This window comes from Oryx dammah, unplaced genomic scaffold (genome assembly GCF_014754425.2).
Source record: "Oryx dammah isolate SB20612 unplaced genomic scaffold, SCBI_Odam_1.1 HiC_scaffold_1, whole genome shotgun sequence".
Lineage (NCBI taxonomy): Eukaryota > Metazoa > Chordata > Mammalia > Artiodactyla > Bovidae > Oryx > Oryx dammah.
This window is the reverse complement of record NW_024070185.1, coordinates 77,471,636-77,499,543: the sequence shown is the minus strand read 5'-3', so window position 1 is coordinate 77,499,543 and position 27,908 is coordinate 77,471,636. Positions and strand designations below refer to the sequence as shown.

General features: G+C 36.7%; 1 protein-coding gene across 2 annotated transcripts in view; it reads left to right on the top strand.

The window, feature by feature from the left end:
* AGTPBP1 (ATP/GTP binding carboxypeptidase 1) overlaps nucleotides 1–27,908 on the top strand; it is a 191,752-nt gene that overhangs the window by 31,136 nt on the left and 132,708 nt on the right. Inside the window, exons 3-7 of one of the 2 annotated variants that reach the window (XM_040244791.1) lie at nucleotides 8,814–8,938; nucleotides 16,001–16,068; nucleotides 24,420–24,483; nucleotides 24,883–25,029; nucleotides 27,459–27,590. In XM_040244791.1, coding sequence (XP_040100725.1) covers nucleotides 8,814–8,938; nucleotides 16,001–16,068; nucleotides 24,420–24,483; nucleotides 24,883–25,029; nucleotides 27,459–27,590 — 536 coding nt within the window. The remainder of the gene's footprint in view (nucleotides 1–8,813; nucleotides 8,939–16,000; nucleotides 16,069–24,419; nucleotides 24,484–24,882; nucleotides 25,030–27,458; nucleotides 27,591–27,908) is intronic. The other variant, XM_040244800.1, reaches the window with a different exon arrangement.

Sequence of the window (27,908 nt, the reverse complement as noted above, 5' to 3'; positions counted from 1 at the left end):
GTACATAAATAGAATTTTACTAGAACATAACATTTTGTGTATTGTATGGCTACTGAATTTTTTTCCTTATGTAAGACTTGATCAAAGCACATCAGTTTCCATAGAAAATTTATTATATATTTTCTATCTTTAAATGCTTCTATGGATGCTCTTTTTTGTTTATTTTTTGCCCTCTTTAGATTTTTTTCTTAACTATGAAGTATCTATTAAACACGTTTATGTACCTAACTCAGTGCTGAATCTGGGAGAGCAGAAAAGAAACATAACTCTTAATGCAGTGCTTTGCAGAAAATGAGTGTTGAGCATGTTCTAAAGAAGTAAAATGAACCCTATTCTCTTTCTACATGAGGCTTATAACCTAATGAGAACACCTGAACAAATGCAGTATAGTGGTTTAACCAGTATATAGTGAAGTGTTAAATTTTGAGATCCATAGAGTTTTATCTTTCTAGCTTTCTTGTTCAAGTGTCTGTACTGCAAGAGTTCTGCCTTATCCAGAGCTCTGATCTATTGACTCATCATCACTTCCTCTCTTGTGAAGTGAAAGTCGCTCAGTCATGTCCAGTTCTTTGCAATTCTCCAGGCCAGAATACTCAAGTTGGTAGCCGTTCCCTTCTCCAGGGGATCTTCCCAACCCAGGAATCAAACCAGGATCTCCTGCACTGCAGGTGGATTCTTTGCCAACAGAGCTATCAGGGAAGCCCCTCTCTTACCCAGTGTAGGATCCATTGTTTATCATTCCAGTCTTGGAAATACCTGAAATGCTTTTACCTCACTTTGTATTTTTTCATCACACATACCTGACAAAGTCTTTTTCCTCGATAGACCTTTACTGAGTGGCTGAATGGTACTGGAGGATGAATTAACTTAGACGATATTACTAAAATGATTATTGATAATCAGCCTGAACTGAGCCCAGCAATCTTAACTACTCTGATTCTAAATTTTGGAATGACTGTTTTATACTTTTCAAGCATTTGAAATTGTCAGATGTATATGTACATATTCTCAGCAGTTGACCTAATCTTAGAGATAATACAATTTATTGTCCTCATATTTCTTGCACAAAATTTGCTTGCTCCCCTTCATTTGATTCTATCCTTTGCTTACCCTCCTGTTACTTTTTGCTACAAAGGATGTGTCTCTTTTCTTGGTCTTTTAATCATTAGTATTTTTCTCTGTTGAATCTTTAATTCCTCCATTCCGTATCATTTAAACCAATCTGGGCTTTCCCATATTTAGACTGCACTGTTCTGTTACTAGGCTTCCCTGGTAGCTCAAGCACAGTATAGTACAGTTCTGTTACTACTCAATTTTACTGATTTCCTCAAAAGCCAAAAGTTTTAAATAGCCTATAAATGCAATCTGCATCTCATTTCACACTCTCCAATCACTCTTGTTTAGTTCCTGCCTTATCCACTACACCAACAGTACGTGTTAAGGTCACCTATGAATTTTTAAACAGCTTTATTGAGCGACTTCTCTTTCACTTTTCACTTTCATGCATTGGAGAAGGAAATGGCAACCTACTCCAGTGTTCTTGCCTGGAGAATCCCAGGGACGTGGGAGCCTGGTGGGCTGCACAGAGTCGGACACGACTGAAGAGACTTAGCATTGAGATATAATCATCTTATAAGAAGCTAAACATAGTTTAATAACTTTGGTTTATGTATAATGGTTAAATCATCATCTCAGTGAAAATAATGAACATATTTATCATGTTCATTAACTACCTAGAAATGGAATGGCTGAAGCATATGGTAGGTCTGTGTTTCTTTTTAGGAAACTTAACAATGATCTGTTTTACAAAGACATTAATACCATCCTATAGTCTCTCCAACAGTGTATGAAAAGTCTAGTTCTTCTGTATTCTCACCAACACTTACTCAGTTCAGTTCAGTTCAGTCGCTCAGTCGTGTCCGACTCTTTGCCACCCCATAAATCGTAGCACGCCAGGCCTCCCTGTCCATCACCAACTCCCAGAGTAACTCAGACTCACATCCACTGAGTCAGTGATGCCATCCAGCCATCTCATCCTCTGTCGTCCCCTTCTCCTCCTGCCCCCAGTCCCTCCCAGCATCAGAGTCTTTTCCAATGAGTCAACTCTTTGCATGAGATGGCCAAAGTACTGGAGTTTCAGCTTTGGCATCATTCCTTCTAAAGAAGAAATCCCAGGACTGATCTCCTTCAGAATGGACTAGTTGGATCTCCTTGCAGTCCAAGGGACTCTCAAGAGTCTTCTCTAACACCACAGTTCAAAAGCATCAATTCTTTGGTGCTTAGCTTTCTTCACAGTCCAACTCTCACATCCATACATGAACTGGAAAAGCCATAGCCTTGACTAGACGGACTTTTGTTGACAAACTAATATCTCTGCTTCTCAATATGCTATCTAGGTTGGTCATAACTTTTCTTCCAAGGAGTAAGCATCTTTTAATTTGGTCATTCTTTTTAAATTCTTACAATCATTCTTTTAAAATTGTAGCCATTCTAGTAGGCGTATATTGATATGTCATTGTGATTTTAATTTGCATTTCCCTAACGGCTGATGATGTGGAACATCAATTCATGAGTTATTTGGTGCATTATCTTTTAGCATATCTTATTTGATGAAGTCTCTTCCCAAATCTTCCAATTTTTGAAATTTTAGTGTTTTAATAATTGAGTTTTAGGTTTTTTATTTTTAAATATTATGGATTCAAGTTGTCTATCAGATGCTTGAATTGCAAGCATTTTGTTTCAGTTGCACTTTTTTCCCTTCATATTTTCTCCCATTCTGTGGGTGGTCGTCTCTCAATCTCTCTCTCTCTCTTTAATACTTGTTTATTTGTTTGGCTGCGTCAGGTCTTGGTTGCCTCATATGCAGGATCTTTCCTGTGTCACGTTGTGTCACATGACTCTCTAGTTGTGACGCGGGGCTCAGTTGCTCCAAGGCATGTGGGTTCTTAGTTCCACGTCCAGGGTTCAATCCTGAGTCTCCTGCATTGCAAGGTGGATTGTTAACTGCTGGACCACCAGGGACGTTCCTATGTAGTATCTTCTAAGATCAGAAGTTTTAAATTTAGGTGATTTTCATTTGTTTTATTTGTTCTTTTATGGGTTATGCTTTTAGAGTTATATCTAAGAAATACTTGCATAACCCATATTATCAATATTTTCTCTTATGTTTCTTCCAGTTTTTTATTGTTTTAGATTTAACATTTAGGTCTGTACTCCTATTTGGGTTAATTTTTATATGGTGTGAGGTGTGGATAGCACATTTTTTTTTGGCATTTGGATATCTGATTGTTCAGCACCATTTTTAGAATATCCTTTCTCCACTGAGTTTCCTTTGTACCTGTATCAAAAGTCAGTTATTTGTATAAGTGTAGATCTGTTATACTCAGTGTTGTTCTGTTGGTCAGGATGTCTAGCTTAATGCCTGTGCCTTACTGCATTTAATTATTATATAAGAAGTAGTTAGAGAAATAGTTATTGTTCTCTTCCAGTTAGAAGAATATCGTTTTCTAAACTTACATACTTAACTATTTAACTATTTCTACAAAGGAATGATAGTGAAATTTCCATTTTTCATTGTCCTTTGCTCAACAAAAAAGAAAAATAAAGTTTTGTGTTCAGTATTTGGAAACAATAAAAACGTGATTAAAGCAAAAGTAGTAAAAATAAATAAAAATTAAAGAGTTAGAAATGAGGAGCAACCATTTCTGAAAGATAATATGCATATTTTGGAAATAATACCATATTGTTTAAATTAAGTCTTATTTACTAAGACTACTGATTAAGTTTAAAACTTTGGTATATTTTAATGAATTGTTTGCTGTCAGATGTTTATAGCTTATTTATGAAGACATATTTGTTACCTGTATGCAATTTACATTTTATTATGAGAACGTAATAAAATTTATTTGCAATGTGAAGATAGTTTCTTTAGCCCTTGCACTTGCTTGGGAAATTATTTGTTGCAGGACAATATATATATACCATTGAGATTTTTGTAACATATAAAAAATTTATATTTTTAAGAAAATAGCTGTAAGACTGTGTGTAAACTCAGAGTATCAAAAGCAGTAGGAGACCACTACAGTGAAACAAATATTTGTGATAGTGTCTTTAAAATATACATTGGAAAGTTAACTTGACTTGATATACTCCACATCGGTCGTATTTTCAGTTCCCTAATGTTCTAACTATTCAAGTAATTAACGTTATCAGTTATAAATGTAACCTCCCAAGGTTGGTTTTGGTCTCATTTTGATTCACCTAAAAATAGGCCAAGGGAGAGAAGATAAATTCTTATCTGAGTCTTTTTATTTAACGATTTTCTGCTTTGCTGAAAAATTGTAGCTTAAATTGTTCATTGAATAGCTGTATAGCTTTTTAATTTGTTTTTTCTCCTTTACGCTTGGATTTGCCAAAGTCTAAAAATCATTGACTCAGTGGTAAAGAATCTGCCTGCCAAGGAGACGCAGATTCAATTCCTGGGTCAGGAAGATTCCCTGGAGAAGGAAATGGCAACTCAATCCAGTACTCTTGCCTGGGAAATCCTGTGGACAGAAGAGCCTGGTGGGCTACAGTCCGTGGGGTCACAAAGAGTCCTATTAAACCAAAACAAAAAATCATTCAATAGGTAGAAGTGCCCTCTGGTGTTCACCCTACAGTTCTCTCAACATTAGTGTCAACAGTCTTACATTTTTAGAGCTGAGTTGGAGGTGGCTTGCAATATTTTGTTCAGTTTTTATTCTCAGTGAGAAAAATGAAAAATAGGAAAATCAGCTTGCTTATTACGTTGTTCTTAATTTCCATTTGTTTGCCTTCCTTCAGAAAATTCATGCATACATCTGTAATTTGTAATGATTCTTAGAATCACTTAATTGCAAGCTGTTTTATTTTGGTAGCAGTGTAATTTAATTTAAAAATTTAAGAGTTACTGAAAGAAAAACTTCTCACTTTGGAATGGAACAGAAGATATGATCAGTGTGTTTCGTATGTTTTTGGATATTTTTAATAGTAGATGTTTTATCTACTGAAAAATGCTAACAGATGACCTTAAAGAGAAATATTATTGGAGAAAACAAACAAAAACCCCCCTAATTATTAAATTTCAGAATTCTGATTTCCATAATGCAAATTTCCTTACATCTAAGTTACAGAATTTTTTTTTTTTTTTTTACTTTATTTTACTTTACAATACTGTATTGGTTTTTGCCATACATTGACAGAATTGTTTTTAAAGATGTATTTCCTCTCTAGGGTTCAGACTAGATCAGAGCACAAAATGTACAAGAGAAGTTTGGAACAAGATTTCTCAAACTTTGGCTAAGAACCCCCTTGTGCTCTTAAATTAATGGAGACTCCAAAAAGCTTTTGTTGATGTAGGTTACTTGATGTATTGCTGTTTACCATATTGCATATATAATATCATTATTGCTATTTATATTATGATATATCAATATAATTATATGTAATATAGTAATACTACCATATGATAAATTAAAATTGAGAAATTATTTCATTAAAAATAATCAATTACATTATAACATCATTATTATGTTATGTAATAATATTTTTACTAAAATAAGTTGTCAAAATAGTTAGAAATGGCCTTTAAAATACTATTTTTTTTCAATTTTTTTAATTTTAATTTTTTGGTCATGCAACACAGCCTGTGGGATCTTAGTTTCCTAGGGATTGAATCCTTGTCCCAGGCTTGGAATCCTGGTGTCTTTAACTACTGGATTGACAGGGAAATCCAGAAAGTGGAATGTTTTATTCAATTTTTGCACATTTCTTTAATGTCTGGCTTCTTAGAAGACAGCTGGATTCTCTTGTCTGCTTCTGAGTTCAGTGTGTCATATATGTCAGTATACATATTATATATGTTGTTGTGCTCCATCATGTCCAACTCTGCGACCCCATGGACTGCAGCATGCCAGGCTTTCCTGTCCTTCACTGTCTTCTGGAGTTTGCTCAAACTCATGTACATTGAGTCAGTGCTCAATGGACATCTGCTGCTCTCTTCCTTTGCCTTTGTCTTTCCCAGCATCAGGGTCTTTTCCAGTGAGTTGGCTCTTCATATCAGGTGGCCAAAGTGTTGGAGCTTCAGCTTCAGCATCAGTCTTTCCAATGACTATTCAGGGTTGATTTCCTTTAGGATTAATTGATTTGATCTCCTTGCAGTAAGGGACTCTCAAGAGCCTTCTCCAGCACCATAATTTGAAGGCATCAGTTCTTCAGTGCGCAGCCTTCTTAATGGTCCAACTTTCACATCAGTACATGAGAAGCTTTGACCTTTGTTGGCAAAGTGATGTCTTTGCTATTTAATATGCTATCTAGTTTTGTCATAGCTTTCCTTCCACGGAGCAAGCATCTTTTAATTTCGTGGCTGCAATCACCATCTACAGTGATTTTGGAACCCAATAAAATCTGTCACCACTTCTACTCTTTCCCCTTCTATTTGCCATGAAGTAAGAGTCCCTTAGACTACAAGGAGATCCAACCAGTCCTTTCTGAAGGAGATCAGTCTGAAGGAAAAGACTCTGATGCAGGGAGGGATTGGGGGCAGGGGGAGAAGGGGACAACAGAGGATGAGATGGCTGGATGGCATCACTGACTCGATGGACGTAAGTCTGAGTGAACTCCGGGAGATGGTGATGAACAGGGAGGCCTGGCGTGCTGTGATTCATGGAGTTGCAAAGAGTTGGACACGACTGAGTGACTGAACTGAACTGAACTGAATGGAACTGGATGCCATGATCTTAGTTTTTTGAATGTTGAGTTTCAAGCTAGCTTTTTCACTCTTCTCTTTCCCTCTCATCAGGATACTCTTCAGTTCCTCTTCACTTTCTGCTGTTAGAATGGTATCATCTGCACATCTGAGGTTGTTGATATTTCTCCCAGTAGTCTTCATTCAAACTTGTGATTCATCTAGCCTGGCATTTTGCATGATGTACTCTGCATATAAATTAGGCAGATATCTGAATATTGACACACTTTATTACACAGTTTCTAAAAATTATTTTTATTAATATCACCACTAATTTTATCATGACAGTTTTTAAGTAGGGGAGTCTGTCAAGATCATGATAGTAGATCTTTGTTTTCCAAATAATGATTATATATGGAGAGAAGTGGATGGATTTGAGATGTTTAGAGATAGAGCTGATAATGAGTTGAGTGTGGGAAAGGGAATCTGGATTTTTGTCTTGAGCAACTGATGGTTTATATGAGTTTGGGAAAGTTATAATCGAAGAGGAGTAGGTTGAGGCTGGAATTAAATGTAGGAGCTGGGCAGTGTATTGATTTTGCAGCTGTGGGGTTGCATGAGGTTGCTTGGGGCAGTAGAGAGGGAGAGTGAGGAGAAGAGGGCTGAGTATAGAGCCCTGGGGGCTCTTCAGCATCTAGAGTTTTGTGGGAGGAGGAGCCATGAGAGGAGATCTGGAAGGAGTGGCCATAGGATGAAAATCGGGTGTGTGGAGCCATTAAAGCCCAAAGAGGAAAGTGTAGACAGAGGAGCGGACTTGGACAGCGGTGAGTATGAAAAGAAAAGCTGTGACTGCGGGAGGTTTTGGGGAGACCTCACAGTGTTAGAAACTAAACTTTGAAAAAGTGAGCAGTATGTGGGAGGCAAAGGCAGACATCTTCAAGGAGTAGCTGAGAAGTGGGGTGCTAATTGGTGGGAGCTCCTAGATCGTGTTGTGTGCCGATGGGTATGTTGCAGTTGCACGGGAGAGCTAAATGATGAATCAGAGGAAGTGGAAGGAGCAAATACACTAGAAATGCAGTGGAGGAATGGTTCTTTGTGTCTCAACATACCAGTGAAAGAAAGCCTTTGAAAAGCAAGTCAGAGCACATCACTCTTCTCAAAAACTTCCCATCTCATTTAGTTGAAAAAAGTCAACATCTATACAAGGGCCTACCAGGCTCTGAATGATGGTGCTGTCTTCTGCATCACCCCCAACTCTAAGTCTGCTGCTGTTCTTAATTGAACACAGCAGGCATGGTCCTGCCTTGGTGATTTGATGATTGTGACAGCTCTTTCTGTGGGTATCTGCACCGCTCATTATCTTACTCCTTTCAGGCCTTTCCCTAAATGGTGCCCTCTTGAGGTTTTTCCTGACTACGCTCTCCAAAATTGCAGCCATCTGCCTCCTTGCCCCTTTTATCCCCACAACCTGCTTTTCTCCATAGTGCTTCCCGCCACCTTAATACTATTTATATAGTTATTTATGTATTTACTTTGTCTCATTAGAATTCACTCTGAGGGGCAGTAATTTTTGTTTGTTTTGTTTACTGTTGACAATATCTAGAATGGTACTGTCAAATGGTACAAATGTATAATGAATGAGAATAAGGAAAGAATGTGGGAAGAGAATCCGAGAGGTTTAAGGTGCTGGTTGTGTGAAGATAAGTGTTTTCTTCTTTGACTTTATAATAGTTGTGAACTTGGGTGCTAACTGAAAAATGGAGTCGGGTAGAAGGGATGGTTAGAGTCTGAGGAGAGCATAGAATATGTAAAAATTCTGCTTGGTCAGGGGTGGGGGGGAACTGGAAAGGTGAACTTTCAGGATGTGATGGAAGATTGCTTGGCAGGGTTGAATGTACCTTTGTGGTTTTTTGAAATAGAATGTTTCTCACTTAAATCAACTGAATGTTTGCAATATTAAGCTCTAAAACAGAGTAAGGATACGTAACATGTGTAAATGCTTGTTTTTAGAAGGGTAGAATTTTGATTTGTTTTTAACAACTGATCTTCATAGTATTGAATTTACAATTGATGTAGAATGTGCCCTAATTTAAAGTAATATTCTTTTCAGCCTCACCAATAACTCTAGAATTGTGGGACTCCTGGCTCAGCTGGAGAAGATCAATACTGAATCTGCAGAATCAGATACTGCCAGATATGTCACATCAAAAATTCTTCATCTGGCTCAGAGTCAAGGTAAGCTTTCATCTCTTGTTTCTGAAATGCTTTCTTAATTGCTTACAAGTAGATGCTAAAAATGAGAAATACATGATTTTATATAAAATTTGAACTTTCTATATAGATTCAAGAAATTGAAAATTGAATAACTATGGAAGAAATTGTTTTTCAAAGCATTGTTTCTAAAAATGATTATGATTTCACTCATATATGATTGCCCTCCTTTCCCCATTTTTCAGGCAGCACCTAATTCCAGTACTGCTTGTAGAATGTTGACAAAAAGATGTCAGGTATTATACTAGTTATTAGTATTGCCCCTGCTTTGAAATGCAAGCACTGTCATTCAGTGATTGGGTGACCTTAGGGAAGTTTTGAACCTGTGGGACTTACTTGCACTGACTCTGAAATAGAAATAAGAAATATCATGTAATTAACATGAAATTTATATGAGAAGTATGTAAAAATGATGTTAAAAGTGTTCAATAAATGATACCTGTAATTAAGCATAATTTATCCAATTTATAAAGCTAGTACTACTGTTGTTAAGTCGTGTCTGACTCTTTGCAACCCCATGGACTGTAGTCTGCCAGGCTCCTCTGTCCATGGGATTTCCCAGGCAAGAATATTGCAGTGGGTTGCTGTTTCCTTCTCCAGGGATTGAACCTATATTTCCTGCTTGGCAGGTGGATTTTTCACCACTGAACCATAGGGCATCAAACCTTGACAGAGTATAAGAGAAGAAAAGTATTAACTTTGCACTAAGAAACATTAATTTGAAAAATCCCAAATAAAACATTAGTAAATCAAGTCTAATTATGAGTAAATATATCAATATAACATTATTTGTACAGGTCCTATAAAAACCCATGTAATTATCTCAATAGGAGCTAAAAAAAATTTAAGATTTTTAAGATTTTCTTAAATTGTTTTAAATTTAAGAAATTTAGGATTCCAAAACCTGTGCTTGATTTAAAAAGGAAAAAAACACCTTGATTTTTCTTTTTCTAAATAAGGGTAAATCAACAGCTGCCTTAATATTTGACAGTGACACATTGAAAGCATTCTGTTAAAATTAAGATCCAGACAATTCACAATTATTTTAGTGTATTGGTTTTTTATTACTGCATTATTCTAGAGGTATAGGTAATTGAAGTAAGACGTTCAGCAAGCATTTACTGTGTTCTGGAAGCTGGTATTTATTAACCTACCTTCATGATCATAGGCCTTTATTTTATTTTGGTAACTTATTCCTATGTAGCCCATTTAAGGAATATTTGACAGTATCCCCAAACCTAGGAAAGATCTTTGCATTTGTTTCTAGCAAAATCTTTTAATTCAGAAAGTTGCTATACTGGATTCTAGCCTTTGTAAATATTGTGCTTATCAACTAAGTTAAATGTGTAAGAATAGTCACTGTGTTAGTGCAAAGATAGATATACCCAGTATATTCACTGTCTTCTCATATGAAATAACTCCTTAAAGCAAAACAAAGCACCTCAGCAAAAACCAAGAGAAGACAAATTTTTTAAACCTATAGATACTACTTATGTTTAACTGCTCTCATGACTGTAGATTCTTCCCATCACATTCTAGAAGCCCCTACTCCAACACCATCACTAAAAATTCACCTAGTCATACGACTACCATACATTGTCCTTTTCCTCACCCTGCCACCCACCAATGGGGGAGCCAGCCCTTGAATACTGTCCCCTGCGGTTATGTAATCCAATGACTCTGTTTGTAGTTGACACAGTATAAATTAGTAGTGAAAGATTGTCCTGTCATCTATCCATTTTAGAGAGAATGGTTAGGAGTTTATGGCTCAAAGAAGAAGAAATACAAATAGCCAATAAACATATATTAGAAGTCAGGAATTACTAATGAAAACAATGAAGTTATTTCTCATTAGTTACTTTGGCAGAAATTAGAGAATGACAATATCCAGTACTGTTGAAGGCATGGAAAATAGGGTATTCTCATACACTGTAGGTGGTGTAATGATTATTATAAGCTTTGGAAAAAAGAATCTGGCAATGTTATTAAGATTTAAAGTGCACTTGCTGTTTTATATAACACTTCACTCTTAGGAACCTGAGTGAAATAAAATCATATTATAAAAAGACTATTTGGAGATGTTTCAGTGTGTATATAAAATCAGAGTTCAAGAAATCACCTGAAATATCCAACAGTGAGAAAATGGTTGAATTAATTTTGATATAGCCAAACAATATCCAACAGTGAGAAAATGGTTGAATTAATTTTGATATAGCCAAACTGTGGGACTGTATAACTACATTATACAACTATTATCAGGAATTAATTATTTATGATATATGATATGGCTCATATGTATAAGTACAGAGAGTCCTCAGAGATGCTGCATGTTTGATTTCATACTACTGCAATAAAACAAACATCGCAATAGGGTGAGTCAAGTGAAGTTTTTGGTTCCTAGTGCATATAAAAGTTGTGTTTACACTGTGCTTTAGTCTATGAAGTGTGCGATAACATATGTGTAAAAAATGTACATACTTTAATTAGAAATACTTTATTGCTGAAAAATGTAAGCCCTCAGTGAGTCATAACCTTTTTGCTCTTAGAGTGTCTTCCCTCTATATTTATAATAGGCTGCTGATTGATCAAGGTAGTAGTTGTTGAAGGCTGGTATGGCTGTAGCAGTTTCTTAAAATAAGGCAGTGAAATTAGCTACACACACTCACACTTTTTCACTGCTGCATGCAGTGCTGTTTGATAGCATTTTATCTGCAGCAGAACTTCTTTTAAAATTGGATTTTATCTCAATATGCTGCTCCTTTATCAACTAAGTTTTCCTAGTATTCTAAATCCTTTGTTGCCACTTCAGTCTTCATCAGGAGTAGATTCCATCTCAAGAAATCACTTTCTTTGCTTATCTGTAAGAACAGCTCCTCATCTGTTAACATTTTATCATGAGAATGCAGCAATTCTGCAGATCATATCTTCAGGATCCACTTTTAATTCTAGTTCTCTTGCTATTTCTACCACATCTGCAGTTACTTCCTCCTCTGAAGTCTTGAACCCCTCAAAGTCATCCATGAAGGTTGAAATCAACTTCTTCCAAACTTCTGTGTATGTTGATGTTTTGACCTCTTCTAATGAATCACAAATGGTTTTTAATTGACTGCCTAGATCCATCAGAGGAATCACTACCTATGACAGCTACAGCCTTATGAAATGTATTTCTTGAATAGGAAGACTTGAAAGGCAAAATTATTCCTTGATCCATGGATTGTAGAGTGGATGTTGTGTTAGCAGGCATGAAAATAACACTAATCTTGTATATCTTCATCAGACCTCTGGAGTAAGAAGGTGCATCGTCAATGAGCAGTCCCATTTTGAAAAAATTTTTTTCTTTTTTTTTGAGTAGTAAGTCTCAACAGTGGGTTTTAACATAGTCAGTAAACCTTGTTGGAGACCATGTACTCTCATTCAGGCATCATTTTTCCATTGATACAGTACAGGCAGAGAAGATTGAGCTTAATTCTTAAGTGCCCTAGGGTTTTTGGAATTGTAAATGAACATTGGTTTTATTTTCAAGTCACAAGATGGCATTAGTTTCTAATAAGAGAAGCTTTAAAGTCAGGCATTGACTTTTCCTCCCTAGGTATGAAAGCCCTGGATAGCTTCTTCCTCCTATATATTTTGTTTATGTTCAAAGTCAGTTGTTTCATGTAGCCAACTCATTGCAGCTGCTACATCAGCATTTGCTGCTTTACTTCACATTTTTATGTTATAGAGGCAACTTCTTTCATTAAGCCTCATGAATTAAGCTTCTGTTAGCTTTAAACATTTCTTCTGCAGGAAAAAGTATTACATGCAAATATAAATCAAAAGAAAACTGGAGTAGCAATATTTGTATCAGACAAAATAAAATAAATCAAGTAAATAAAAAATAAATCAGAGAAAGTAGACTTTAAAGACAGAACAGGACTTAACATGATGATCGAGGGGTCAACTCAATTGTAAATAAATATGTACCTAATGTAGGAGCACCTATATACGTGCAGCAAATATTAAAGGTATAAAGGGAGAATAGGCACAAAGGGAGAACTGGACAGTAATACAATAGTAGTAGGGGCCTTTAACACTCCACCCCACTTACATCAATGGACATATCATCCAGACAGAAAATCAGCAAGGAAACACTGGCCTTAAATGACACATCAAACCAAATAAATTATATATATACATTCCCTCTGCAAGCAGCAAAGTACACATTCTTTTCAAGTGCATATGAAACATTCTCCAGGATAGACTGCATGCTAGGCCACAAAATAAGCCTGGAGAAATTTAAGAAAAATGAAGTCATATCAAGTACTTTTCTAACCCCAAAACTGTGAGCCTGGAAAGCAACTATAAGGAAAAAACTGCAAAGCACAAATTTGTGGAAGCTAAATGGAGAAGGCAATGGCACCCCACTCCAGCACTCTTGCCTGGAAAATCCCGTGGACGGAGGAGCCTGGTGGGCCGCAGTCCATTGGGTCGCTAAGAGTTGGACACGATTGAGTGACTTCACTTTCACTTTTCACTTTCATGCATTGGAGAAGGAAATGGCAACCCACTCCAGTGTTCTTGCCTGGGGAATCCCAGGGACAGGGGAGCCTTGTGGGCTGCCGTCTATGGGGTTGCATAGAGTTGGACACAACTGAAGTGACTTAGCAGCAGCAAACAGATGTTACTAAACAAGAAATGGATCATTGAAGAAATCAAAGAAAATCATAAAATACCTGGAAACAAGTAAAATGAAAATAATAGTCTGAGATCCATAGGATGCTGTAAAAGCAGTTCTCACAGGCAAGTTTATAGTGATACTAGCTGACCTCAGGAAACAAAAATCTCAGATAAGCAATCCAGCCTTACACCGAAGGGAAGTGGGGGGAAAAAGAACAAAAAACCCCCAGAGTTACTAGAAGGAAAGAAATCATAAAGATCAGAGCAGAAATAAATGATATAGAGACCAAAAAAATAGAAAAGTCAGTGAAACTAAGAGCTGGTTTTTTGAAAAGATAAAATTGATAAGCCTATAGCCAGATACATTAAAAAAAGAGGGTGCTCAAAATGATAAAATCAGAAATGAAAAGGACATTATAGCTGATACCACAGAAATACAAATGATCACAAGAGACTACTGTGAACAACTATATAGCAATAAAATGGACAATCTAGGAAATATAGGCACATTTTTAGAAATGTACAGTGTCACCAACCATCAGGGAAATGCAAATAAAAACCCCGATGGGATATCACCTCACACCCGTCAGAATGGCTGTCAGTAAAAGGAACACAAATAACAAATGTTGGTGAGGAAGTGGAGGAAAAAACCCTTGTACACTCTTGGTAGGAATGTAAATTGGTACAACCACTGTGGAAAACGGTGTGGAGGTTTCTCAAAAAACTAATGATAAAACTACCATTTGATCCAGAAATTCCCCTCCTGAGTATATTCCAAAAAACCCCCAAATACTAATTTTAGAACATATGTATTTACACCCCAGTATTCATATCAGCATTATTTACAGTTGCCAATATATGGAAGTAACTTAACTATCAACAGATGAATGGATGAGAAGATATGATACACACACACACACACACACACACACACACACACACACGTACAAAATGGAATACTACTCAGCCATAAAAAGAACAGTGTTTGCCATTTGCACAGCAACATGGGTGGACTTGGTGGCATTACTCTAAGAGAAAGAAGTCCAACAGAGAAAGACAAGTACTGTATGATATCACTTAAATGTGGAATCTAAAAAGGATAACAAATGGGAATATAACAAAGAAGCAAATACACAGATATAGAGAACAAACTAGTGATTATTAGTGGGGAGGGAGGTGCAGTATAGTGGTGGGGAATGAGAGGTACAAAGTATTTGATGTAAGCTAGGCTACAAGGATATATTGTACACATGAGGAGTATAATCAGTGTTATTTTAACTCTACATAGAGTGTAACCTTTAAAATTTGTGTAAAATATATATAAATACATTTGAAGTTTATCTCTTTTCCTAAATATTGGCCTCTAAGCTCCCTTTCCCCCTTTTTTAATTAAAGGAAAAGGATTGTGGAGAAATTTAGAAATCTTTAAACAATAGAAATAATTTATAGTGATTTTTTTCTATTTATTGTGATAAAAGGGATCATCTGAGTCATGAATTGTTCTTCATTAGTCTTATTTCTGTGTGCTTCAAATTAAAAAAAACTTTTTTATTGAGGTACAGTTGATTTACAGTGTTGTATTTTTTTTTTAAATTGAAGTCAGAATTTAAAAATAGTATTAATTTAATGAAACCACTTCAGAATGGTGGTAGGCTTCTGTTTTCATGAATTTCTGGTTTTTGTCATAAAGATAATAAGGAGGCTTGCCTTTATTGTTCCTATTTCACCTCTGGTTCTGGTACCTGTCTTATTATATTGATCTTAAGATTTTAGATGTATTGACAGGGATTCACTTAGTCTATGATAGAAGCTGTGATGAAATGCAGGGAAGGTCTTGTAAACTGAAATCCAGAAGTGCACACAGAGTAGAGCTAGCAACATCAGCGGAAGGAACATTTAAGAACCAATTTAGAGTGTTTACTGGGCCAGTGGAGACATTGATTATATGTTTTATACATTATCTAACCAGTCCATTCTGAAGGAGATCAATCCTGGGTGTTCTTTGGAAGGAATGATGCTAAAGCTGAAACTCCAGTATTTTGGCCACCTCATGCGAAGAGTTGACTCATTGGAAAAGACTCTGATGCTGGGAGGGGTTGGGGGCAGGAGGAGAAGGGGACGACCGAGGATGAGATGGCTGGATGGCATCACTGACTTGATGGATGTGAATTTGAGTGAACTCCGGGAGTTGGTGATGGAAAGGGAGGCCTGGCGTGCTGTGATTCATGGGGCTGCAAAGAGTCGGACACAACTGAGCGACTGAACTGAACTGAACTGAATCTTATTATATGTTAACTATATGATAAATCTTTATGCAGTTTTTTTTTCTTTCATGTTTTAGAAGAAAGCTTTTTTCCCCCTACTTTTCAGAAAAAACAAGGAGAGAAATGACAGCCAAAGGTTCTACAGGAATGGAGGTTCTGCTGTCAACATTAGAGGTTGGTCACTGATATGCTTTAATTATGTAGCTGTTAATACCAACTAGTACTGAGGGAAAAAAAAAATTGAAGTACAGAATTTTTATCCTAGTGGAAGAGCCAGTGAATGGGAGTTTATTTTTTAGATTATTCACAATGGGGATATAAGCATTCTGATATATATTAGGTAAACCTCTAACTTTATTTCCCTATGGTTATAATGATAACCCTATTTTAAATCTTAACATTAAAAATAAAACACTAGTTGGAAATAAACCTTTAGCTTGAAAGATTTAAATTGGAAATTCTCACTTACTGTGTTAGTTGCTATATATTCATGATTAAGTGTACTTCATACATTGGTTGCATAACTGTTGATATTAATTACATTTCTGGGCTAGTATAAAAGTTTGTGGTGGATCAGCAGGACATGCTCAGAATCACAATTTTATATTTTATTCAGTGCAATATTAAGAATAAGAATTAAGTACATAGTATACCTTAGACTTAAACAATGTTATATGTCAAATTATATCTCATTAGAACTGGGGGGGAAAGATCAGGGAGTGAGTTCATGTGTTGTTGTTGTTCAGTTGCTCAGTCATGTCTAACTCTTTGAGACCCCATGGACTGCAGCACACCAGGCTTCCCTGTCCTTCACTGTCTCCCAGAGTTTTCTCAAATTCATGTCCATTGAGTCAATGATGCCATCCAACCATCTCATCCTCTGTCACCCCTTCTCCTCCTGACCTGTCTTTCCCAGCATCAATGTCTTTTCCAGTGAGTTGCCTCTTCACATCAGGCGGCCAAAGTGTGTGTGTGTGTGTTGTGTCTGTGTTTTGAATGCACCACACCATATGGCCTACAGGGTCTTATTTCCCTGACTAGGGATTGAACCTGTGCCCTTGGCAGTGAAACACAGAGTCCTAACCGCTGGACCACCAGGGAATTTCTGTTTTGTTTTTGTTTATTTTTTAGTTAGTTAATTTACAATATTATATTTTTTATAGTTTCAGATGTACAGCATAGTGATTCAATATTTTTGCAGTTTATATCCATTAAAATTATTATAAGATAATTTATATAAATTATATATATAATTTAATATATAATTTATATAAATTCCATGTGCTGTACAATGTATTCTTGTTGCCTGTATTTTTTACCTAATAGTTTGTAAGTCTTAATTCCATACCCCTAACATGCCATTTTCCCCATTGATAACCACTAGTTTGTTTTCTGTATCTGTGAGACTGTTTCAATTTTGCTTTATCCATTTGTTTGTATTATTTTTTAGGGTTCACATATAAGTGATAGCATGTAATATTTGTGTTTCTCTCTGATTTATTTCACTAAGCATAAAATTCTCTAGGTTCATCCACATTACTGCAAATGGTAGAATTTCATTTTTTTATGGCTGAGTAATATTGTTTGGCTGTTGGTGGATACTTGGGTTGCTTCCATAGCTTGGCTATTATAAATAGTAATGCTATGAACATTGGGGTTCATAAATCTCTTCAAATAAATGTTTTTGTTGCTTTTATTTTTTTGGATATATACTCAGAAGTCAATTGCTGGATCATACAGTTGTTCTGTTTTTAGTTTCGAGAAACATTCATACTATTTTCCATAGTGGCTGCACCAGTATACATTCCTACCAGCAGTGCACAAAGGTTTTTTCTTCAATGTCCTTTGCAACATTTGTTTTTTGTGTTCTTTTGATGATAGCCGTTCTGACAGGTGTGAGGTGAAACCTCGTTTTGATTCGCATTTCTATAATAATTGTCCTTGCATGTGTGTGTGTGCGAAGTCACTTCAGTTGTGCCTGACTCTTTGCAGCTCCATTGACCGTACCCTGCCAGGTTACTTTGTCCATGGGATCCTCCACACAAGCATACTGGAGTGGGTTGCCGTTTTCTCCTCTAGGGGATCTTCCCAACCCAGGGATCAAAGCTCTGTCTACTGCATTGGCAGTGGGTTCCTTGTCACTGGTGCCACCTCTCCCGTTTGTAATTCACCACCTCCCATCTCTGTTGATCTCAATAAATTGAGACATGAACAAACAGAAAAAAGCATGGGTAACAATACATATATCAGACCAAAAAACCCTTTTGTAAAACAAAAGACAAAGAAGGACATTATATAATAATAATAGGATGAATACAAAAAGAGGATATTAAATTCATTAACATATATGAATTCAATATAAGCACCTAAAAATATAAAGCAAATACTAACAGACACGAAAGGAGAAGTAGACAATAATGGTTAACAGTAGGGGACTTTGACACCCACTGACTAGACCCTTCAGGTATGCCCTAATTCAAATCCCTTACAGTTATACAGTGGAAGTGAGAAATAGATTCAAGGGATTAGATCTGATACACAGAGTGCCTGATGAACTATGGATGGAGGTTCATGACATTGTACAGGAGACAGGCATCAAGACCATCCCCATGGAAAAGAAATGCAAAAAAGAAAATGGCTGTCTGAGGAGGCCTTACAAATAGCTGAGAAAAGAAGAGAAGCGAAGAGCAAAGGAGAAAAGGAAAGATACACCCATTTGAATGCAGAGTTCCAAAGAATAGCAAGGAGAGATAAGAAAGCTTTCCTTGGTGATCAATGCCAAGAAATAGAGGAAAACAATAGAATGGGAAAGACTAGAGATCTCTTCAAGAAAATTAGAGATACCAAGGGAACATTTCATGCAAAGATGGGCTCAATAAAGGACAGAAATGGTATGGACCTAACAGAAGCAGAAGATATTAAGAACAGGTGGCAAGAATACACGGAAGAACTGTACAAAAAAGACCTTCGTTACCCATATAATCACAATGGTATGGTCACTCATTTAGGAATGCAAAGTCAAGTGGGCCTTAGGAAGCATCATTACGAACAAAGCTAGTGGAGGTGATGGAATTCCAGTTGAGCTATTTCAAATCCTAAAAGGTGATGCTGTGAAAGTGCTGCACTCAGTATGCCAGCAAATTTGGAAAACTTAGCAGTGGCTCCAGGACAGGAAAAGGTCAATTTTCATTCCAATCCCAAAGAAAGGCAATGCCAAAGAATGCTCAAATGACCGCATAATTGTACTCATCTCACATGCTAGTGGAGAAGGCAATGGCAACCCACTCCATTACTCTTGCCTGGAGAATCCCATGGATGGAGGAGCCTGGTAGGCTACAGTCCACGGGGTCGCTAAGAGTCAGACATGACTAAGCGACTTCACTTTCACTTTTCACTTTCATGCATTGGAGAAGGAAATGGCAACCCACTCCAGTATTCTTGCTTGGAGAATCCCAGGAACAGAGGAGCATGGTGGGCTGCCGTCTGTGGGGTCGCACAGAGTCGGACACGACTGAAGTGACTTAGCAGTAGCACATGCTAGTAAAGTAATGCTCAAAATTCTCCAAGCCAGGCTTCAGCAATACGTGAACCATGAACTTCCAGATGTTCAAGCTGGTTTTAGAAAAGGCAGAGGAACCAGAGATCAAATTGCCAACATCCATTGTATTATCAAAAAAGCAAGGGAGTTCCAGAAAAACATTTACTTCTGCTTTATTGACTATACCAAAGCCTTTGACTGTGTGGATCACCACAAACTGTGGAAAATTCTTCAAGAGATGGGAATACCAGACCACCTGACCTGCCTCTTGAGAAACCTGTATGCAGGTCAGGAAGCAACAGTTAGAACTAGACACGGACAACACACTGGTTCCAAATAGGGAAAGGAGTATGTCAAGGCTGTATATTGTCACCCTGCTTATTTAACTTATATGCAGAGTATATCATGAGAAACGCTGGGCTGAATGAAGCAGAAGCTAGAATCAAGATTGCCAGGAGAAATATCAATAACCTCAGATATGCAGATGACACCACCCTTATGGCAGAAACTGAAGAAGAACTAAAGAGCCTCTTGATGAAAGTGAAAGAGGAGAGTGAGAAAGTTGGCCTAAAACTCAACATTCAGAAAACGAAGATCATGGCATCCGGTCCCATCACTTCACTGCAAATAGATGAGGAAACAGTGGAAACTGTGACAGACTTTGTTTTTTTGGGCTCCACAATCACTGCAGATGGTGACTGCAATCATGAAATTAAAAGATGCTTACCCCTTGGAAGGAAAGTTATGACCAACTTAGACAGCATATTAAAAAGCAGAGACTTTACTTAGCCAACAAAGGGCTGTCTAATCAGTTCAGTACAATCGCTCAGTCGTGTCCGAACCTTTGAGACCGCATGAACTGCAGCATGCCAGGCCTCCCTGTCCATCACCAACTCTTGGAGTTCACCCACACTCATGTCCATTGAGTCAGTGATGCCATCCAACCATCTCATCCTCTGTTGTCCCCTTCTCCTCCTGCCTTCAATCTTTCCCGATATCAGGGTCTTTTCCAATGAGTCAGCTCTTCGCATTAGGTGGCCAAAGTATTGGAGTTTCAGCTTCAACATCAGTCCTTCCAATGAACATCCAGAACTGATTTTGTTTAGGATGGACTGGTTGGATCTCCTTGCAGTCCAGGGGACTCTCAAGAGTCTTCTCTAACACTGTAGTTCAAAAGCATCAATTCTTCTGCACTCAGCTTTCTGTACAGCCCAACTCTCACATCTATACATGACCACTGTAAAAACCATAACATTGACTAGACAGACCTTTGTTGATAAAGTAATGAATCTGCTTTTTAATATGCTGTCTAGGTTGGTAATAACTTTCCTTCTAAGGAATAAGCGTTTCTTAATTTTATGGCTGCAGTCACCGTCTGCAGTGATTTTGGAGCCCGCCAAAATAAAATCAGCCACTGTTTCCACTGTTTCCCCATCTATTTGCCATGAAGTGATGGGACTGGATGACATGATCTTAGCTTCCTGAATGTTGAGCTTTAGGCCAACTTTTTCATTCTCCTCTTTCACTTTCATCAAGAGGCTCTTAGTTCTTCACTTTCTGCCATAAGAAGGTGTCATCTGCATATCTGAGGTTGTCAATATTTCTCCCAGCAATCTTGATTCCAGCTTGTGCTTCATCCAGCCCAGCATTTCTCATGATGTACTCTACATATAAGTTAAATAAGCAGAGTGACAATATACAGCCTTGACATACTCCTTTTCCTATTTGGAACCAGTCTGTTGTTCCCTGTCCAGTTCTAACTGTTGTCTCGTGACCTGCATACAGGTTTCTCACGAGGCAGGTCAGGTGGTCTGGTATTCCCATCTCTTTCAGAATTTACCACAGTTTATTGTGATCCAGACAGTCAAAGGCTTTGGTCTAATCAAAAAAAGCAGAGACTTTACTTAGCCAACAAACTTAGCCAACAAAGGGCCATCTAATCAAGGCTATGGTTTTCCAGTAGTCATGTATGTATGTGAAAATTGGACTATAAAGAAAGCTGAGCGTAGAAGAATTGATGCTTTTGAACAGTGGTGTTAGAGGAGACTTGAGAGTCCCTTGGATGCAAGGAGATCCAACCAGTCAGTGCTAACAGTCCTGAATATTCATTGGGAGGACTGATGTTAAAATTGAAACTCCAATACTTTGGCCACCTGATGTGAAGAGCTGACTCATTTGAAAAGACTGATGATGGGAAAGTTTGGAGGTGGGAGGAGAAGGGGATGACAGAGGAAGAGATGGTTGAATGGCATCACCAGCTCAATGGACATGAGTTTGAGTAAACTCTGGGATTTGGTAATGGACAGGGAGGCCTGGTGTGCTGCAGTCCATGGAGTCCAAAGATTCGGACACGACTGAGCAACTGAACTGAAGTAAGCAGGACAGCACATCCCAAAACAGCAGAGTATATAATCTTTTCAAGTGCACATGGAAACTTCTCCAGAATAGATCACATTTTGGGCCACACAGCAAGTCTCAAAAAATTAAAAGACACATGAAAATATGTACAATAAGGATACTGATAGTTTATGGTGAACGGTGTCGGATTTGTGATCTCTGAAGATTTGGCTTCAGGACCCAGGACCAGGCTTGATCACTCAAGAGCTTTTGTGTAGCAGGGTTTTATTAAAGTATGAGAAGAGACAGAGAAAGCTTCTGACATAGACATCAGAAGAGGGATGGGGAGTGCCCCCCTGGCTAGCTTTAGTGAGGGAATTATATACTTTTTAATTTAGCTATTACAATAAATCAAAGATAGTCTCAAAGTTGTAAAAATTTTATCAGATCCACTCCTACAATTTACATTTTAGAATAACAGATTAGAATTTAACAATAGAAAGATCCTACCAGACCCACTCCCATAATATACATTCTAAGAACAGGATTAGACAGGTTTTCAAGAAGGAAAACTTCCCTGGTGGCTCAGATGGTAAAACATCTGCCTATAACGTGGGAGACCTGGGTTCGATCCCTGGGTCGGGAAGATCCCCTGGAGAAGGAAATGGCAACCCACTGCAGTATTCTTGCCTGGGAAATCCCATGGATGGAAGCGCCCGGCAGGCTACACTCCATGGGGTCACAGAGTTAGACAGGACTTCACTTTCACTTTCAAGGAGAAATTGTCCTCAGGCAGGATACATTGTTGTTATATAATCCTTAGTACAGAGTTTGAACTGAGTTGTTGTGTAATCCTCAGTCCTGGGCTTAAAGAAAAAAAAAAAAGTTTTATGTGACTAAGACTAAGGAATGTAGAGGAAAAAAAGTCCTTTCCTCCTCCTAGAATTCCAGACCTCTTTCTCCTCGGGGAACCCCCAACTTCTTATCAACCCGCCTAGGAATTGACTCTCTTATTGGAGTCGACTCTCTCAATACCTTATTGTGTTAAAGTCCCCTACTCTTAAGTATTATTGTCAATTTCTTCTTTCGTGTCTGCTAGTATTTGCTTTATATTTTTAGGTGCTGTATATTGAGTGCATATATGTTAAGGAGTTTAATATCCTCTTTTTGTATTGGTCCTTTTATTATTAAGTAATTCCCTTCTTTATCTTTTGTTATACCCTTTGTTTTAAAAGTTTTCTGTCTGATATGTATATTGCTACCCATACTTTTTCTGTATGCTCCTGTCTCTATTGAAGTCAGCAGAGATGGGAGGTGGTCAATTACAAATGGGAGACCTATCTGGATAAGGCCTAGAGATAACAGTGTAACTTCCATTCAGGTTTCAGTGGCTTGAACACAATCATGTGTCCCAAACCTAATTACAGAAGAGCTGGAAAATGTGGTTTGGCTGTGTACCCAGGAAGAAGATAAACACATTGCAATATTGCTCCTGTATCAATCCATTCTTTTCTTTAACAAATGTTTGTCTCTCATTCTTCCAACTTCATCCCCAGTGAGTCAGTGGTCCAGTTAATAATACCCTCAGTGCTAAGACAAGGTTCTCTGCTTAATGTGTGGTCCTCTTTCTGTTCTGGATTTGACTTTTTGGACCCATTAGTTTCTGCCCTTAAATGGTGAAGCAGAGACAATATTTATTCCTTTTTGGAAGGAGTTAGAACAAGAGTCCCATTCTAGTCACTGATACACTGCAATTCTGAAATGTGTCTAAATAAACACTGTAAAATCCTTCTATTCTGAGATCAGGCAGTTTCTTGAATAGGCCACAGTTCTGGTGTCTGTTTGTTTTTCTTTATCCAAACATTGCTTTTAGTAAGAGAAATATAACCATAGTACAGTATTTAAACATTTTTTCTTATTAAATTGTTTGTCCAGACCTTGGAAAATATTAATAATTACTCTTCAACTTTACTGGTAGGAATGTAAATTGCTCCACTAAGAGCAAGTTAATAATACCTATCAAAATAAATGTCCTTATCATTAACCCAGAAATTCCAGGAATTTCCCATGTACAATTGTACTTGCTTCCCTGGAAATGTGTATACTTGGTTTTGGTTACAGTTTTTTAATAGCAAAAGATTTTAAATATTTAAATGTCACATTGATAGGTGGTTATCTAACCAATGGCATTGCCATCTAATGGAATATATCAGGTAGAATTATATCATTTGGAGAAATCTGTATATAAATGTATATTTACTTGGATTTCTTTTATGTGTGTACATTATCTTGCTGGATACACAAAAAAATTGATAATACAGTTACTATTTGAGAGGGTAACTCAGTGACTAGTTAGTCATGCCTTTTATATTTTGATACATTTATTTGTATTATCTACTTGGTAGAAGTTGATATGTCCAAATGACAAATTAATTCCTGTTGATATTAATAGCTCAAATGATTTGCAAGAATTTTTAAGAGCAGTAAGAAGAGACTGAAGTGATGTATGAGAATAGTGAAAACCTAAATACATTTATTCTTAGAGAAACCAAAGAGGTCATCTGTAAATGTAGGTAGTTCCCAACAGAGAGAAGTTTGGGAATCACAGATTTATAATGTTTTAATAAAGCAAATAAACTGTTTATTTCAGAACACAAAAGATCTTCAAACTACACTTAATATCTTGAGCATTCTTGTTGAGCTGGTGTCAGCAGGTAAGTTTTTGTTTCCTTTGGTCTATTTCTATTTGTAAATAATGATCAAAAATGTATCATGTATACTTTGGAATTTTCTGATTCTCATACAGAGGCTATTCTGAGTATTGGAATTTGGAAGCCAAAATGTCATACTCTTTGTTGTTGCTTTGTTTTTGATATCTTCCAGTGTCCCTCAAACCCATGTGGTTTAGAGCCTTGAACATGAGTTTTGCATCAGTGTTTATTTACTATCTGTGCTATTTTTAAATTAATATAAATAAAGTAAAATTTTATTTTGATGTTATTTGTTTGCTTTCTGAAGTCATCACTTTTACTTGAATGCTAACAAGGTGTGATATCTAATATATTATGGAAGAATTTGTGGTTTGAACAGATTTCTTTCCAAAAACTTTTTAGGTGGAGGTCGAAGAGCAAGTTTCTTGGTCTCCAAAGGTGGTTCACAAATATTATTACAGTTACTTATGAATGCCAGCAAAGAATCGCCCCTGAATGAGGAGTTAATGGTGCAGATTCATTCCATTCTTGCAAAGATTGGACCGAAAGGTAAGGGCTTCACTTGCATGACTATCAAGTGGAACTACCTTTGTTACGTTGGTTCTGTGTGCCTTGAAACTGGTAAACTTTAAAATCTAAAATTTTACTGCTTATTCTTAGCCTTAGTCAGGAATGCTTTTTATAGTCAACTAGTGACCTACATGAATTGAGGATCATAAATTCCCACATATTTCTACTGCATGTGATGGAAAAAGGAAGACACAAATGTGTCAGAATCAGAAATGTGTCTTGGTGTGTGTGTGTGTTTCTGGCATGTATATGTTATAAAGGATACACATAATATGGATATTGTTGAGGCTAGAAGGAGGGAGTATGCGTGGAGATGCTTTGAGGAGCATAGATATAAAACATGTTTTCTTTTCATTGTTGTTCAGTCGTTAAGTCACGTCCGACTCTTTGCGACCTCATGAATTGCAGCGTGCCAGGCTTCCCTGTCCTTCACTACCTCTCTGAGTTTGCTCAAACTCATGTCCATTAAGTCAGTGATGGACATGAGTTTGGTTGGTCATCACTATGACCAACCAATAGTGGTAGTCATGTCTCAATGCTTAAAAAGCTTACAAGCTAGTTAAGATCAAAAGAGATATAAAAAATTGTAAGACTGATTTATTACAATAGTAAGACATACAAAATATTGAAAACTACAAATTGAGAAAACAGGCTATAAAACAAGGGAGGAAGCTGATTTAGATTAGGTTAAAAGAAAAGCATTCTTTGACTAGAACCTAAGCTCAGTGTAGAGTTGTCTGTCTGCACAGAATTGAAATGACTCTCTAAACTCTTTGAGTAGTGATTTTTTAACGGTTCTGCCATTGCCTTGTGGCTTTAAACTTTAAAGTGTTTGGCTACGGTGCTTTTTCTAAAAAGTGTCTGGAAATGTGTATGCAGTTTGTATACTTATGTGTATTTCATGCATATCTTTTAGTATTGTATAATATTTAAATAATACTGTTAATAATCATTGTCATAAAGTATCCCTGAGATGACTTTAATTTTTCAGGTATCTTAGGGACCTTAAGGCTTAAACATATATTCAGTTTATTTAAGAAACATGTTAGCTCTTTCTTATATTTTTAAACTCTTATGTTTGAGATTTAAAGGCTGCTTTCTGAAATTTTTGTTGAAAATGAAAAATAAAATGAGAAAACCTTTTTGTATTGGTGAATATTGTTATATCATGCTTCCTCCTCTGTTTAAAACCAGGTTATTTTTCTTATGCTTTTCATTAAAGCATAAAGCTTTCATTATCTTTCTTGTGCTTAAATTAAGATATTGTTTACTTTATATTTTTATTTCTTTAATGTCCCTTGTAAGTTGTAGCTCTTTTAATATTTTCCTCTATACTTCTAAATTTTTGCTGTTTCCTTAATTATTTGTCCTAGTTTTACATTTTTATATTATTGAATTATATTTGAATTTCTTGGGTGGTTTTCTAACATTTTTACTTTTCCCTTATGGGCTGAGAATAATTTTCCCTTAGGAATATTAGGTTTTTTGACTTACATTTTCTGTTGATGGAACTTTGCTTGCTAGTTGTGCTTACTTTCTTTGTTAAAAATCTTAACATTCTTAAATTCTTGTTGTCCAGATTTTTTTTTTTTTTTTTACTATTTTAATCTCTTCCTAATAATAAAAATCAAGAACTTTCTTTTCTTCCTTTTCTTTGTTAAGAATTAGCTCCCTCTAGAAATTTATTTGATAATATTTTTTAGATTATTTTCTAATAAGCTGTTCATTATATTCTTTGGGGCTTCCCCAGTGGCTCAGCAATAACGAATCTGCCTGCAATGCAGGAGCCATCGGATACTCAAATTCAATCCCTGGATCAGGAAGATCCCCTGGAGGAGGGCATGGCAACCCACTCCAGTGTTCTAATGCCTGGAGAATCCCATTGGCAGGGAGTCTGCTGGGTTACAGTCCATAGGGTTGCAAAGAGTCACTACTAAAGTGACTTAGTATGCATGCATGCATATTCTAAGTCTGAAAACAGTACAGTTAATATTAAGTAAATAATGTTGGTATTGTACATTTAGATTCTTCCCAATTCTCTTTAACCATGTGATGGTATTCCTTTGACTGTGTTAAGCTGGAGAGTCTTTCCTGTGTAGGGTAAATCAGTTAAGTTATTCCTTTCAATAATGGTTTAAGTGTTGGGCCACTCACTCCACCCTCTGTTGCCCTGCCCTGTCATCCTGCCTGCCCCTTACTCTTTCAAGCCATGTTTTAGAAGTGTAAGAAGTATTAAAATATATAAGAAAACGATTACAGCTTTAGTTATTTCAGGTCAACTTTATATTAATAGTTGATAATATGCATTCATAGCATTAATTTTAGGAATTCCATTGTTTTATGACATTTTAATTTTATTCAAAAGTGACATAGGAATAAATTATGTTTGTTCATTTATTTTTAAACAGACAAAAAATTTGGAGTGAAAGCTAGAATTAATGGAGCTCTAAATATAACTCTGAATTTGGTCAAACAGAATTTGCAGAATCATCGCTTGGTTTTGCCTTGTCTTCAGCTTTTACGAGTATATTCTGCCAACTGTAAGTATTTCAGAGCAGCTTTTAGTTAGCTTGATGTTGTCACATTAACACAAAATGAAAATTTTAAAGTACTTTAACTCCATAAATCTTTGAAAGTTGTGGACAAGGAACAAGAATATTTAATATGGCTCTTTGTAATTCTAACCACTCCCTCAAAGGTGATGTAAGAAGGTGAGTTGACAAAGTCTTAAGAATTCTCATTAATTCCCCCCATTTGTTAAGGTATGTAGTTAGGCTGATGAGTAGGCAGCCTGTGGAAAAGATGTTGAAGAATATCTGAGTATTGACAACTGGGAAAACTGCTGTGCCTATTTGGAT